General features: G+C 47.6%; 1 protein-coding gene across 3 annotated transcripts in view; it reads left to right on the top strand.

Annotated features, from left to right (window-relative positions):
• Positions 1–13,575, top strand: part of Csmd2 (CUB and Sushi multiple domains 2) — a 550,287-nt gene that overhangs the window by 66,608 nt on the left and 470,104 nt on the right. For all 3 annotated transcript variants that reach the window (XM_060379514.1, XM_060379513.1, XM_060379515.1), the window contains exon 2: positions 3,416–3,632. In XM_060379514.1, coding sequence (XP_060235497.1) covers positions 3,416–3,632 — 217 coding nt within the window. The remainder of the gene's footprint in view (positions 1–3,415; positions 3,633–13,575) is intronic.

Below are 13,575 nucleotides of genomic sequence, written 5' to 3'. Positions count from 1 at the left end.
GGGCCCAGATTTTTAGGTTCTGTGGCTCTCCTTGTGGAGCTCTTGTCCCCTCCAGGTCTTTTCATCTCCCCCTTCTTTTGTAAGATTCCCTGCACTCTGCCCAAAGTTTGGCTATGCTCATCTTAGTTTTTGTGCATATTAGGTGCTTTTCTTTTTTTTTTTTTTTTTTTTTTTGGTAGCATTACTTCAGGTTCTATCTGTGCACTGAGAATCCCCTCCCCGACACAGTTTCCACATGGCATTCATAATACGACTTAGCATCCTTTATTATAAGAATACTAAATTTTCTACCCTTTAAAAGACAATACACTGTCCACATAACCTATTTTTCCGGTTAAATTTAGGTGTCATTTTCTCAGAGTTAAAACATGGCCTTGGGCTTTTGACGAGCATTACATCAGGCGGATAAATTAACTTTTCAATAATTTTTGAGAGGTTAATATTATAAATTAACCTTTCGGTAGTTAGGTTTTTCCACTCAAGACTACATCATTTCTCCCCAGTGCCTCTGATTTAAAAAAGAAAAAAAAATTCCTCTGTAAAACTCTTTTCCATAAAGTGATTACACGTTTTTTTTTAACTGCCTCCCTCCCTTCCATCCTTCCTCCTCTCTTCTCTTCTTCCTTCCTCCCTCCCTCCCTCCTTCCTTCTTTCTCTCCATTTCTTCCTGCTTCCCTTCCTCTCTCCATTTCTTACTTATACCCTCCGTCCATCTCTCTCTCCCTCCCACCATCTCTCCCTCCCTTTGTTTCAGGACGCTAAGGTAGAATCTCGGGGCCTTGTTCTCATTAGGTGAGCCCTGCATCCCGAACTATACCCACGAGCCTGCCTACACAAGTCTCCCTAAGTTTGTTTCCGTGCGTGCTGCGCGCTTTGTAGTTGCCACGAAAGGACCTTCACCTTCCCACTTTCATCTGTGACTGGCAGATACGAACTTTATTGACTTTTGTACAGTTTGCATTGGGCTACTTTGCTGAAATCTCTTCTCAATTCTAATAGCTTTGTGATCGATTCTCCTGGACTTCCTGGGCATATTAACATGCCGTCTGCCAGCCATCTCTTTGCATCCGTCCTCATTTCTCGTTTATTTCTCTGCTGTTGCACGCTGAGCTTTTCCAGGCAGGCACGTGGTCCTCGGGAGGATGCTGACATCTCTGTCTCATTTTCTGATCCCTATCGGGTGTTTCACCTAAAGTACAGTGTAAGGGACTGATTAATGGAAAGGCAGTGTTTTTTCTCCCTTGTTCTGAATGCTTACTTTAATCAGAGTTACATGTCTAATTTTATTAAATGCCTCTTTAGCATTTATTCAGAAGCCCTTCACTTTTTCCCCCTTAATGGAATACTTTGTATTAAGAGATTTCTTAATAGTAAAGTCATTTTAGAGATTAAGTATCCTTTGTCAGTTAATCCCTAAGGTGGTTTTAAAAAATTAGTGTTGAGTCAACTTATCAGCACCATCATTAGAGGAAGTGGCCAGCCTGTGTGAAGTCCTAGTACTGAGCAACGGGAGCCCTGGCCCCATTCTTTAATTCCCCTCTGCTCTAACTCAGCCTCTGTAAGTGAAGATATTACTAGTGTCTGCCACGTGTGGCTATTGTGAATGTTGAGTCAATGAAGGTGAACTCAGAGTTGTCTAGACAAACACTGTCTGACTACAAAGGCCCTCCTAGCTGATTTTGAACTGATTGTGTGTCTGCCTGTTACTGAGACTGTAAGATTTAAAGCTTTCAACCCACATGGTTTCTGTTCTTGGGCTTGCAGCCTCAAACAAAAGAATGGAAGTATGCTGGTATGCTAAGTGTTGGCCAACATAGGTGAAGGCGGCATGGCCTTAGCACACTGCTGAGTCCTCTGGCAGCGTAGTGAGAAAATATAGACATACAGGACTGAGGGACGCTTTGGCTAGAAAGCTGAATGTAGGAAGGGAGAGATTTCAAAGCATCAAACCATGCAGAGACTCCCATGGACATCAGTTTTCTTTCCTTGTTGAAGAGCAGAGAGGAGCCAATGGATACTGGAGACAGTGGTGATGGGGTTGGCTCGGTTCTAGTTCTCTCATGGAAAGATGCCTCGATGCCTCGGAATGAAAAGTGAAGAAGATGGGAAGGACCAGAGTACATGGAGTAGTTTGGAGACCAAGGAAGAGCTTGGAATAAGGGGGCGGGAGAGAGATAAAGACAGAGACACTGGCCACGGGGCTGTGAAGAGAAAGGTGTCACTTTCAGTCTTGTTTAGTGGGGACACCATCTCATCCCCTAAGCGAAGGAGCAGCAGGCAAGGGAAGAAGAGTGGGTGTGCATCCCAAAGCAGTCAGGCCTGGAGCCCAGGGCTGGCAACTGGCTCGCACCATGCGGCGCTACACCATCGGTGCACCAATGGGCAAGTCCTCTGGGCTGGACCGAGATAAGAGGCTCCACCATGGAAGCAGAGCAGTCAGATGAGAGGAAGAGGGTGCAGCGGTACGGGAGGAACCCGCAGCATGGCTGCTTCTAGTGTGGTCCCTGCTGTAGCAGCATCAATGGTATGGGAGCACCAACAGGAACTGCCACCTCTCTAAGCCCCCTCCCGGCCTCCCACTTACCATCCATCTGAAGCTCTGTTTGACCCAGATCTACAGCTGGCAAACGCAGAGTGCGGCCCGAGCTGCAGCAGCCGAGCAGCGTGAGGGCCTCAGAGAGGTCACTTGGCAGGAAGACAGGTTGCAATATCTCCAGCACATTCGGTCCGTGACCTCGCTGCACGTGCTCGCAGGTAGACACGTGGGGACTGATGGGCGTGGAGAAGGATGAGGAGTCAGGCTGTGGTTCCAGTTGGTCTGGCTGTGCAGGAGAGGAGAGAGACAGGACTGGTGTGGGGTTGCTTTGGTGAAAGGTAGAGTCTGGAGCACATCTGAAATGAGAAGACCCCAGGGGAGAGGAGACAACAGGACAGGTGCAAGAAATGTCCTGAAAGGGCCAGGAGGTGTATGACTCCAGTGATCCCATCTAGGTGGAGGAGGAAGGATGGCAGCAGGGGGCAGACACACTAGTGGCTTGTATTTTCTAGGGAGCTTGGGGGTGGGGTGACGCCATCATCTGAGAACAGGGAAGCTGCAGGCAACGGAGGAGGCTTGAGATGGTCCCCTGGCTTGGTTGCAGAATCGCCGATGCAGTCTGGCTGTGGTTGTGTCTGACTTGAAGCTATGAGCACCAGTTTTACTCTTAGAGGGCTGTTCCGAGGCTTCAATATGATGGAACACAATGCACCACGTGGGCACTGGCTGTTACTCATCTTCCCTCCCTGCCTGCTATGCCCAGGGCGGCCCATGGGAAGTACTCAGAAAAGTGATGGTTCTTTGACACGGTATTCCAGCTCTTGGAAGCTACTTGGAGTTCTTCTGGCCACACTGAAGTTCTTTCTTTCTCTCTCCCAGGCCAGAACTGCACGTTCCAACTTCAGGGTCCCAACGGGACAGTGGAGAGCCCAGGGTTCCCTTATGGCTACCCCAATTATGCCAACTGCACGTGGACCATCACCGCGGACGACCAGCACAGGATCCAGCTCGTATTCCAGTCCTTTGCCCTGGAAGAGGACTTTGATGTCCTGTCAGTATTTGATGGGCCACCCCAGGCAGAGAACCTTCGGACAAGGTACCATCCTCCCCACCTCCCTGGTGCAAGCAGCTGGCCCTGAGCCGAGCTTGGCGAACAGCAGACCTCTGCTTTATTACTTAAGTTTCTATTAGCATACATGAATTACACATGATAAGGTATACAATGAATTTTGATCACAACTGCTCTTTTGCCCTCTCCTGCTCCCACTGACTCTTTTCCAACTTCCAGTTAGTCCCCCTTCTGCTTTCGTATCTCCCGTCTCTGAGTATATAAGTGTCTGAACCAAAGGGTTAAATTAGGGTTACCTACCACAGCATGGGCAAGGCCTGAAGCATGGGCACCTGACCAGTTGCCTACACCACTGAAGAAGGTGCATCTTTTTCACCTCCAGTAATTATTAACTGCCTAAAATCCTCAGGGAGGGGTGGGACCTTGTGAGACCCTCCCCTCTCCGAACCTTGATGGGCTCAGTTTTATACTAGGAATTAACTTCCTTTCCATGAGGCCCTCCCTTAACACTTCTGCTTGCTTGCTATTGTTTTGTGACTAAGGTTTTGCTGTTGTAGCCCATTATCTCAAATTTGTAATCCTCCTGCCTCAGTCTCCTGAGTGCTGGGGTTACAGGCAGGCCTCACTCATCATGCCTAGCTTCTCTGTTTTTTTGTTTGTTTGTTTGTTTGTTTGTTTTGTTTTGTTTTGTTTTTTCTTTTTAAGCCTCCCAATTCTTTCCTCTTAACTTTGAAAAATACGATAGACAAGGCTATGTCAGACACTTGGGAAAACTGGGCAGAAATCAGAAGAAGTAATAGAGAAATTTCAGTCTTTTCATTGGTACTGATTTTGTCAGCATAAGTACAGCTTTGTCTGTCTGTCTGTCTGTCATCTGTCTGCCTTTTGGGTATATCCTCCACACACAGAGAAATGCTTATATTTTCACCTGGCCCCAAGTCCTGTGGAGCTGAAGGCTGTGAGTTATGGTTGGTGCTGGGTTGTGCATCATGGGTCTGGAACCATGGAGATTTGCTAAAATTGCCCTTGCATTTGGATACCTTGACTGTTGGACTAGAATTGAATCTTCGGGATGGCCCTCATCTTCTCCGACTCCATCATGTCCACTGGAAGCTAAAAGCAGAGGGGCGCTGAGAAGCCTAACAGTTGGGCCTCTGAGTTGCCTCCTAAGACAAGGAGGTCAAGGAAGAGGCGAAGATGGGGTAAGAGGGTGTTACCCTCTGTGGGAAAGGCAGACTTTTGGGCAGAGATCTCCAGCACAACAGCTTTCTGTGTTTCATTGACCCAGAGGCCTGCCACTCTGCATTAGCCCTGCCTTCTTACTTAAACGTCCAAACTTCTCAGAGACCTAAAGGGTTTTTTGTTCACTAGCCAAGTTCCGGGGTATGTGGGGGGTGAGCTTGTCTGTCTCAGGCTTACACTCTAAGCTGGCTTGAGGATGTTCCTAGACTATATCCCACATCCTGTGCAGGGTGTCAGTGAGTCTGGGAAGCCTGCAGCAGAGGTAGGGTACTTTCTCCCAGGGATGACAGGGTTCACCCATCTTCCTGTGATACTGTGCAGGGTGTGGCATACAGGTGATAGTCAATGAAACCTCGTGAAAGGGACTAAAGTCCCCTTTCATTTAGTCAACAAATATTCTGTGACCATGTCTTATGCTGGTGCAGACCTGAATGCTGGGGGGACACGGCAGTCAGCAGAGCAAAGCCACCGTCGCCATGGAGCTCGCACGCCGACGTGGAGACAGCCATAGATATCTTAGCGGAGGCTGTGCAGGCAAAGTGGCACAGGGTAGCTCGTGGGGCTGGGTTTTCCAGGGAGGCCAGGGAGGGCCACCGAAAGGGACAGGTGACAGGTGTCCTGGCTGGGCGTTTAGGGAAAGTTTGCAGGCCACGGGCACGGATGTTGTTGAGGTCTTCAGGAAGGTGTTCCCCCTAAGCGCAGCCCACCCTGAGGAGGCTGACTCACTACCTGACTCAGTTGCTCTCTGGTAGGCTCCCTGTGTGGGCTCCCCTCCTTGTCACATTCCTGATGTTCATTTCAGTTCGTTTCAGGGTCTGGCAGCATCAGCCAGGAGGAAGGGTTGGAAGGATCTCACTGCCTCTGAGCTCCCTGGGTAGCGCCCACATGGGGCAAACCAGAAGGAGGAAGGAGCCCAGATAACACGGGGGTGTGCCACCCTGGGAGGGGAAGGGTGGTGCTTCTCAGAGGCTGGGACTCCCATGATGATTTTTCTGAATCATCATATTACATCTGGCTGGTTTACTCAGGTTTCCTTGTCGAGGAATCAGTTGATGTTTTTCGTGTGTGTCGAGGAAATCAGTCATTGTCACATACGGGCCTAGGACTGTGGGCATCTGTCTTCATGGCACCTGGGTCTGCCTCTCCTTCTTCGTGGGCTCCCATGTTCTCTCCATTCCCTTAGTCTTGACAGACATTTTCCTGCTTTATTGGTCTTTTGAAACCTCCAGTGCTGGGGCTATCAATTTTATTCTTTCTCCATTATCTCACATATTGATTTCTGCTTTTATCTTTATCCATTCTTTTCTCCCACTTACCTTAGGCTGGCGTTGCTCTTTGCGGGTTTCATGAATTGAATTAGTCCCATTATTTCTTGTTTGATAATAAAAGCATTAAGAGGCATTTTTCCCCTAAGTGCAACTTTGGCCATATCTTGTAAATTTTGATGGGTAGTTGTTATTTCAGAAAGAGTTTCTAATTGCAGTTTTGTTCTTTCTTTGACTCTGGAGGCTTTCCCTCAAATTTCAAATGTTATTTGTTTATTCTCTTAAAACTTATGATCTAGTTTTATTGCATTATGATTGGATTATGCCTTTCAACTTTAGGGGGTTGTTGATTTTCTTTCTTCCTTTTAAGACCGTATTTTATAAATGTTCTATGAGTATTGGAAAAATCAAATATTCTGTATTGAAGGATGGGAATTCACATTATTAATCCTGTGGGCTAATTTCTAATTTCTTATTTATTGTTTAATCGATATTTATCAAGAGAAATAATAGACTGGTCTCAGGCTTGCATTTTCTTTTGTCTGCTGTCATTACTGCTATTTATAAGTTTAAAAAAAACTTCGTATGCTTTGAGGCGGTATCTTCAACATATACATCTTTTCGTTTTTACATTTTATGTGTGTGTGTGGCTTGTTTGAGTGGTGAACACGTGTATGTGGGTACTTCTGTGTGCAGAAAGGTCAGAGGAGGACTTCAGGCGTCTCACTCTGTTCTTCTCTGCCATATTCGAGCCCAGGTCTCTTACTGAACCTGGTGGTAGCCAACAAGCCCCAGAGATCTTTCCGTCTCCATTTTCTTACAGCAGTGAGGTCATAAGCTTGTGCACAGCCATACCCAGCCGGGTGCTAGGGATTCAAACTCAAGTCCTCATGTTTGCACAGCAAATGCTCATGCCCACTGAACCATTTCATCAACCCAATTATATTTTTAAAGAAATATATTCATTATTTTTGTGTGGGGGGACACAGGCATGCAGGCATGCTTGCATGAATGTAAGGTGAACGCAGGCGCCCACGGAGGCCAGGCATCTGGTCTCCTGGGGCTGGAGTTACAGGCACACAAGAGTTACCTAACAGGGGTGTGCTGAGAACTGAACTCAGTCCTCTTGCAAGATCAATATGGTCTGTTAGTCACTGCACCTCCCCAACTCCTGATAAATATTTTTAAACATTGAATCTTCACAGTGAAATTTTTTTATTTTCCCAATATAAAAATTATCTTCCTTAATCAAAAATTTCTTTTGCCTTTTGTTTTTTAACTTAGATACTAATAATGCTATTTTTTTCCTTTTAGGATTACATTTATCAGGGCAGTCTTTGCCAGTCCCTCTATTTATCTATGGCATTTTTTTAGGGATGGCCCTTATCCCTAAAGCATCACTGGGTTTTTGAGAGTTCCTGACAGCATCAGCACCTTTTAGCAGCAGTTTTGTCCACTCACCCTTCTGGGGTATCACTGATGTGCTTATTCATCTCTCATGTTGAATGCTTTCTATTTTTAAGCTCTGTGGCTGTCACTTCTTTTTTCCTGTGTTCAAGTAGAAGATTTCTTTACTTTTTCCCCCATGATTTTCACTCCGCTCATGGTTAAAGTGACTTCCTTAAAGCATATTTTAAGCTGCAGCTCTCTGTCAACATCCTGCTAACCTTTCCCTTAATGGAGCCTGACTGGCTGGGCGGGCGTCGTCTAGAGAAGTTCCTGAGTGCAGTAGAGCCTGGGGATCGAGACCTCTTATTTTCTTGATGTATCTCTTTCACACCTTGGGTTGCTTCCACGAGAACTGTGAGATCAGGTGGAGTGGAGTCTCACTAGAGCCTTGATGCTCCCTGTTGAACTGGACAACCAGCAGGTTTTTACTCTTTCGGTGCCATTATGAGTAGAATTGATTTTCTGATTTCATTTTTGCTAATCCATAGAAATGTGGTTGACCTCACTGTATTGATCTGTGCTCTGTAACCTTCTGAATCCTCTACTGCTCTGCACAGCTTTGTGTATGTCTCTGAGAGAAGGCGATCTGACTTCCACATTTCTAGTTTGAATAACCCACCTTTCTATCTGTGTCTAAACACTGGCCAGAAGCTCCAGTAAGACACTGGCCAACCATGAGAGTGGCATCCTTGTTTTTGTCTGAGTGACAGAGGGGAAGCGTGTAGGTTCCCACCATGAAGTGTGTTAGATATAGTTGTATTGCAGATAACCTTTAGACAAAGTCTTTTTGTTCTGTTTGTTTTGTTTTGTTTTGTTTTGTTTTGTTTTGTTTTGTTTTGTTTTGTTTTGAAGCTGAGAGCTTTGGGATAATCTGGTTACTTTATGAGAGATACACAGCAAAGGGTATGCTCAGGAGACTGCCAGGCCAGATGGCAGCCTGGACCAGAACAATGGAGAGAGGAGATGGGGTAGGTCTTTATGCTATGAGGAATAGCAGTCCCAAAGGTCTCTAGTATCTTTCTGGGGACTTGAAGGGAGTGAAAGAATAAGCAGATGATGACCCAGCGATGTTTAGCTCAGACACAGAAAATGGGTGCTGGGAGCCTGTGGTGAATCCCAGCCCACAGGAAAATGTGCACACAAGCATGTTACATATACATGCCTATCATGGAATATCTATATAAGGTAGATGCATGCGATGTGCCGTGAACACTCATTTGATGTGCAACAAATAGCACACAAACATCTCTAATATAGATGCGTGATGTGTGAAATGTGACCTGCCATAAGGCCAGGGCATGCCTGACTAGCATGTTTGTGCACTGACGTTTTTCTTCAGTAGGACAGGTGAGTAATCTCTTGCAGTGTTATCCTGTGAGACACTCTCGGTAAGATCCCCAGGTTTTACACTGTGTGTGTATGTGTGTGTGTGTATGTGTGTGTGTACACATGCATAAACATATACACACAGACATACGTATATGTTGCAGTGCTGGGGATTGAACCCAGGGCCTCACATTCGCTAAGCCAGCGCTCCACCCCACCCTCTCTCATTTCCAGCCCCTAATCTTTATTTTTCATTATTGCTCTGATGTCATGCAAGTCTGGCTTTCCTGAGCTTTAACTGTGAGGTGGAGGCAACCGTCTGACCTCCCGGGGCTGCTATGTGAGCCTTCAGATGCAGGGGAAGCATGATCCCCACAAGCTCCAGAAGTGTCGTTTAAGCCCTTCCTGCCCTCCAGTGCTTGAACCTAAGAACTCAGCTGTTTCCCAAAGGCCTTGGGGCTGTCCTGACACTTCACCCGTGCCTTCCCACCAGAGAACTGAAGGCACTGTGGGAAGACAGTAAGGAAAGCACTGTGCCCAGGGAAGCTTACCATGGTGCGTGCAATGGAGGTGCATGCTTCGTGTTACTCAAGGCAGCAAGTTTACACATGCAGCACATAGGCAGATCATACAGCATGCACGTGTCTGCCATGAGTATGTATGGGAGGCAGCATTGGGTGCGTGTAGTGTGTCACAGATCTATCTGATGTGTATGTGTTTGTACGAAATGGGTGTGCGAGGTAACCTGTGCGCGCTGTGCTTTTGTATAATGGATCTGTGTGCCCCGCCTCCCATGATGCGCCTCTTTCCCTTCCTCTCCCACACTGATGGTGGAGCAGGGCCTCCAAGAGGCCTGCAGGCAGGTTTCTCTCCACCCACTTTACTCGCAGGCCTCTGTATCTATTGCCTGCACCTTAGCAGGCAGGCACTCGCAGTGACTGCACTCAGAGCACTCCTCCCTCTCCTCATCCCTCCAGCAGCACCCTGGTCATCTTTACCATATTCTGGTGGCTCAATAGTCAACCTCACACCCACCTTTCTGCAGCTGCTTACCCCTAGGGTGGGTTATGAGCTGCGGTTTAACCCCCTTTGGAAACCTAAGCACTTTGAGGCAGAGGCAAGCCTCTCACCAGATTTTGCTGTGTCAGAACCTTGCAGGGAACTGTGCTCTTATGCGCACGTCAGACCTCCAGCTCGTACCCAGTTGTGAGGCCCTGGCAGGCTGCTGTCACACTGCCCTCGGTATCAGAATCCATAAAATTGGCCTGTCATAATATATCTATCTTAGTTATTCCGTGTTTGGCTGATGATGATTAAATAAAGCCATGTGTGTATACTGTCTTGAGTTGCACTAGAAATGAGTGAAAGTAATATTTACAGAAAAAAACTGAGAAAATACAAGCCTAAATTTCCAAGTTGTAAGTGGCTCTTGACCAAAGGCAATCTGTATGTTCGCAGGACCTCTGACAATGCTTGGAAATTTGTGTGTGTGTGTGAGAGTGGCAATCCTGGGAATTGAACCTGGGGCCTCGGGCATGCTAGGCAAGCACTCTGCCACCGTGTTAGAATCCTGGCCCTCCTAGATGTTTTTGATTGCATGTCTGCAGGGTGCCAGTGGCCTCTGGCACACTGAGGCCAGGGGTGCTACTACAAATCACATGATGTGCAGGGCACCTGAGCACAGCAAATGGCTCTGGCTCTAAATGCAGGAGCACTGAAGCTAGGACACCCCAGGGACACTCCAACATTCAAGGACCCCAGCCTCAGACTGCTGGCGTGCCGTCCTCCTCCTCCTCCTCCTCCTCCTCCTCTGTCCGTGACCTTGGGCAAAGGCATCAACCCATCTGAGCCTCAGTTTCCTCCTCTGTGAAATGGAGCTTTCTCAGTGACACTGTACTGGCAGCCACACCTGGCATCGCTGACAGAGGGGTGCCAGTAGGCACCGCGCGCTGTGCGCAGCTTGCGCTATAGGGAGACACCATTCATCTCCCCGCGCCTGCCTCTCTCCAGCAGGAGTTCAGAGCATCTCCTTGCAAGATCTCACATTTCATCTAGTGCTATTCACAAGCAGCCACATCCCGGGGTGCCAGAAGGCAGCGTCTGGCTGCTTGAAATTAAATTTACAATAGAAGCTGATCAGTTTCTTCACATAATGGATCAGGGTGGGAGAATGGGGTAGGGAATGGTCCTGGAGGCTGAGGAGCCTGTAGGAGTTTGGAAATTAGCAAGAACGGAACAAAGTGCCTTTCCAGATAATGCAGTGTCAGCCCTGCCTGGATGAATTACAGAAACAATCCCCACGTCCCTGCTTTTGTACAATTAGATGGCCTTTCAGAGCTGGCAAACATCCCATTGAACTGCAGTTTAATGTGGAATGAAGTTTGCTAATGGAGCACCAGCCAACGTAATCTACGGAGGCTCTGCTAATAAACTGCATCTCTGTAAGTCGGAGGGTTTATAGGGCGCTGGTGATGACTGCCCCAGTTAAGCAAAGCTAAGCATCCCTTAATTTAGACGTTCGGGCTCCCGTTATGGGAAGCGCTATGACTCGCTCCTTCAGTTACTGGCAGTCGACATTCTGCCATCAGCCTAAGGTGGAATGGAGTCGCAGTCGTTTGGAGCTGGTTGCAGATCTCACTCAACTGGCGTTAGACACCTGCTTGCAAGTTGTAATGATCCGCAAATTTGCCAGATTTACTGTCTCCTCATGAATATGAATCGCAGCGGACGCCCACCGTAGGACCTTCCCAATGGATCCCGTAGGGTGCTTTGCACATCGGCAGAGCTGTCCTTGGCAAGTCCTCCCTCAGGTTTCCTTTGGGAATGTGCTTTTTTGTGGACAGGAGGTGGCTGAGAGGGCCCCTGGGGGTGAGGGAGAAATCTTCTGGCGGCATGAGACGGAGAGAGGACATTGAAAAAGGACAGGAAGTTACGTGACACAGAAAACCCATTGTTTGCCAGCCACTGTGCTAGACACATTTGTTGATTCACTCACTGTTTGATTTGACATTTATTGGAGGCCTACCAGGAGGGCCAGGTGTTGGAGATGTAACAGTTAAGGAGACAGCTTTTTCCTTCAAGGAACTTCCAGAATTGTGAGGGAGCCCTGTCACTTACTAGGCTGAGAGCTGAGGTAGGAAGCCATCCTCATCTGGGACGAGGGTCCTCTGTGGCTGCTTGTTGAGATACTCTCTTTCCTGCTAGCCCTTTGCTTGGCCACCTCTCAGCCTCCACATCCCCATGCAGCTGTCATGTCCTCAGCCAAGGAGACTGAGGTAGTGACTTGCCCCGTTGCTGTGACAGAATGCCTGACACGAACAACCTAAAAGGGGGTGTGGCTTCCTTTAACTCAGGGGTTCAGAGGTGCCAGTCTGTGGGGAGAGCATGGCAGAGTGGAGCAGGCCACACCGGAGTGGCTAGGAACCAGCAAAAAGGGAATATGGCTCCGAAGAAGCAAGGGCAGGATACCCTAGCAGACACGCATCCAGTGAGCTACTTCCTAGGACACACCTCCTACTAATGCCAGCATACTAACAAACGATCTATCAGTTGACTCCCCAATTCATTAAGCCCACTCCCCCAGAGTCCAGTCACTTTCCCCAAGTCCATTAGCTCACGGCCACATCGTTAGTACATGAGACTAGGGGAACATTGGATTCCTCAATATCCAGAGGCTTTCCCAAACAAGGCTCCTTAGTTTACAGCCAGACCCTGAGTGTGTGAGACTGCGGGAGACATTTCACAGTTGAACCATAACAGATTCTGGTACACACTTCCTCCTGACCTGGTGAGATGCCCACTCAGGTTTTATATGTGTGTGGTATTTGTCCACCCCACAGTCCTGTGATTCCAGAACTCTTTCTTCTCCCTCCATGGTAGTTCCAGGGGCTACTACAGTGCCTGACATACGACAGGTATTTAAGAGTGAATGAATGAATGCATCCTTTCTGGAGGAAAGGATTGCAATTGGATGCAGAAGGAAGAATGCGGAGGGTAAGCCATGATGACAGGTTCAGGAGAAAGCAAGAGAGGCAAGATCCAGAAGGACTAACAGTGGGCTGACTTGTTGTGGCTGGAGTGCTGTCGTGGAGAGGGACTGGACCGTTGGGGGTTCTGTGTGCCTTATGGGAAGCTTGATGTATATCCTCAGAGAAGCACGGAGGTTTTTAACTGGCACTATTCTTGCCACCTGTTAGAGAATTCCAGGCCTCTGCGCTGCCAAGGGGCCAGAAGATAATATGTGACTGAACTGTGGATCTCCAGAGTCCCAAACTAACCTTTCCTACCACAGATATATGCCATGCCATTGGATCCGTGGCACACATATCATTTCTTTAAAAAAAAGAAACTCCACCTCACTTGTTTTCAAGCAATTCCCCTCAGGTAGTAAAAGCAATAAGCACCCATTGCTTCAGAAAAGGCAAGCAGTATACAGAAAAAGACAGGGCCCAGTGTCTCCATCCCCAGCCCTTGTACCAGCCTGCTCCCTGGAGGAAGCTGCTGCTAACAGTTTGGTGGGTATCCAATTTCTTCTTAAATAAAGATTCATTAACTGCCCATGAGGCTTATTGGGACATCCATCAGCCCTTTAAAAATTGTTCTGATGAATTAAGTGTAAACTAATTAGAAACATGGATTCAATTACCCTCGAAACACACAAGGGTTTAATAATTAATAGGAAGAGGGCT

Source organism: Meriones unguiculatus, chromosome 3, assembly GCF_030254825.1.
Source record: "Meriones unguiculatus strain TT.TT164.6M chromosome 3, Bangor_MerUng_6.1, whole genome shotgun sequence".
Taxonomy (NCBI): Eukaryota; Metazoa; Chordata; class Mammalia; order Rodentia; family Muridae; genus Meriones; species Meriones unguiculatus.
Note: the sequence above shows the minus strand (reverse complement) of the source record. Positions and strands in the feature narration are given on the sequence as shown.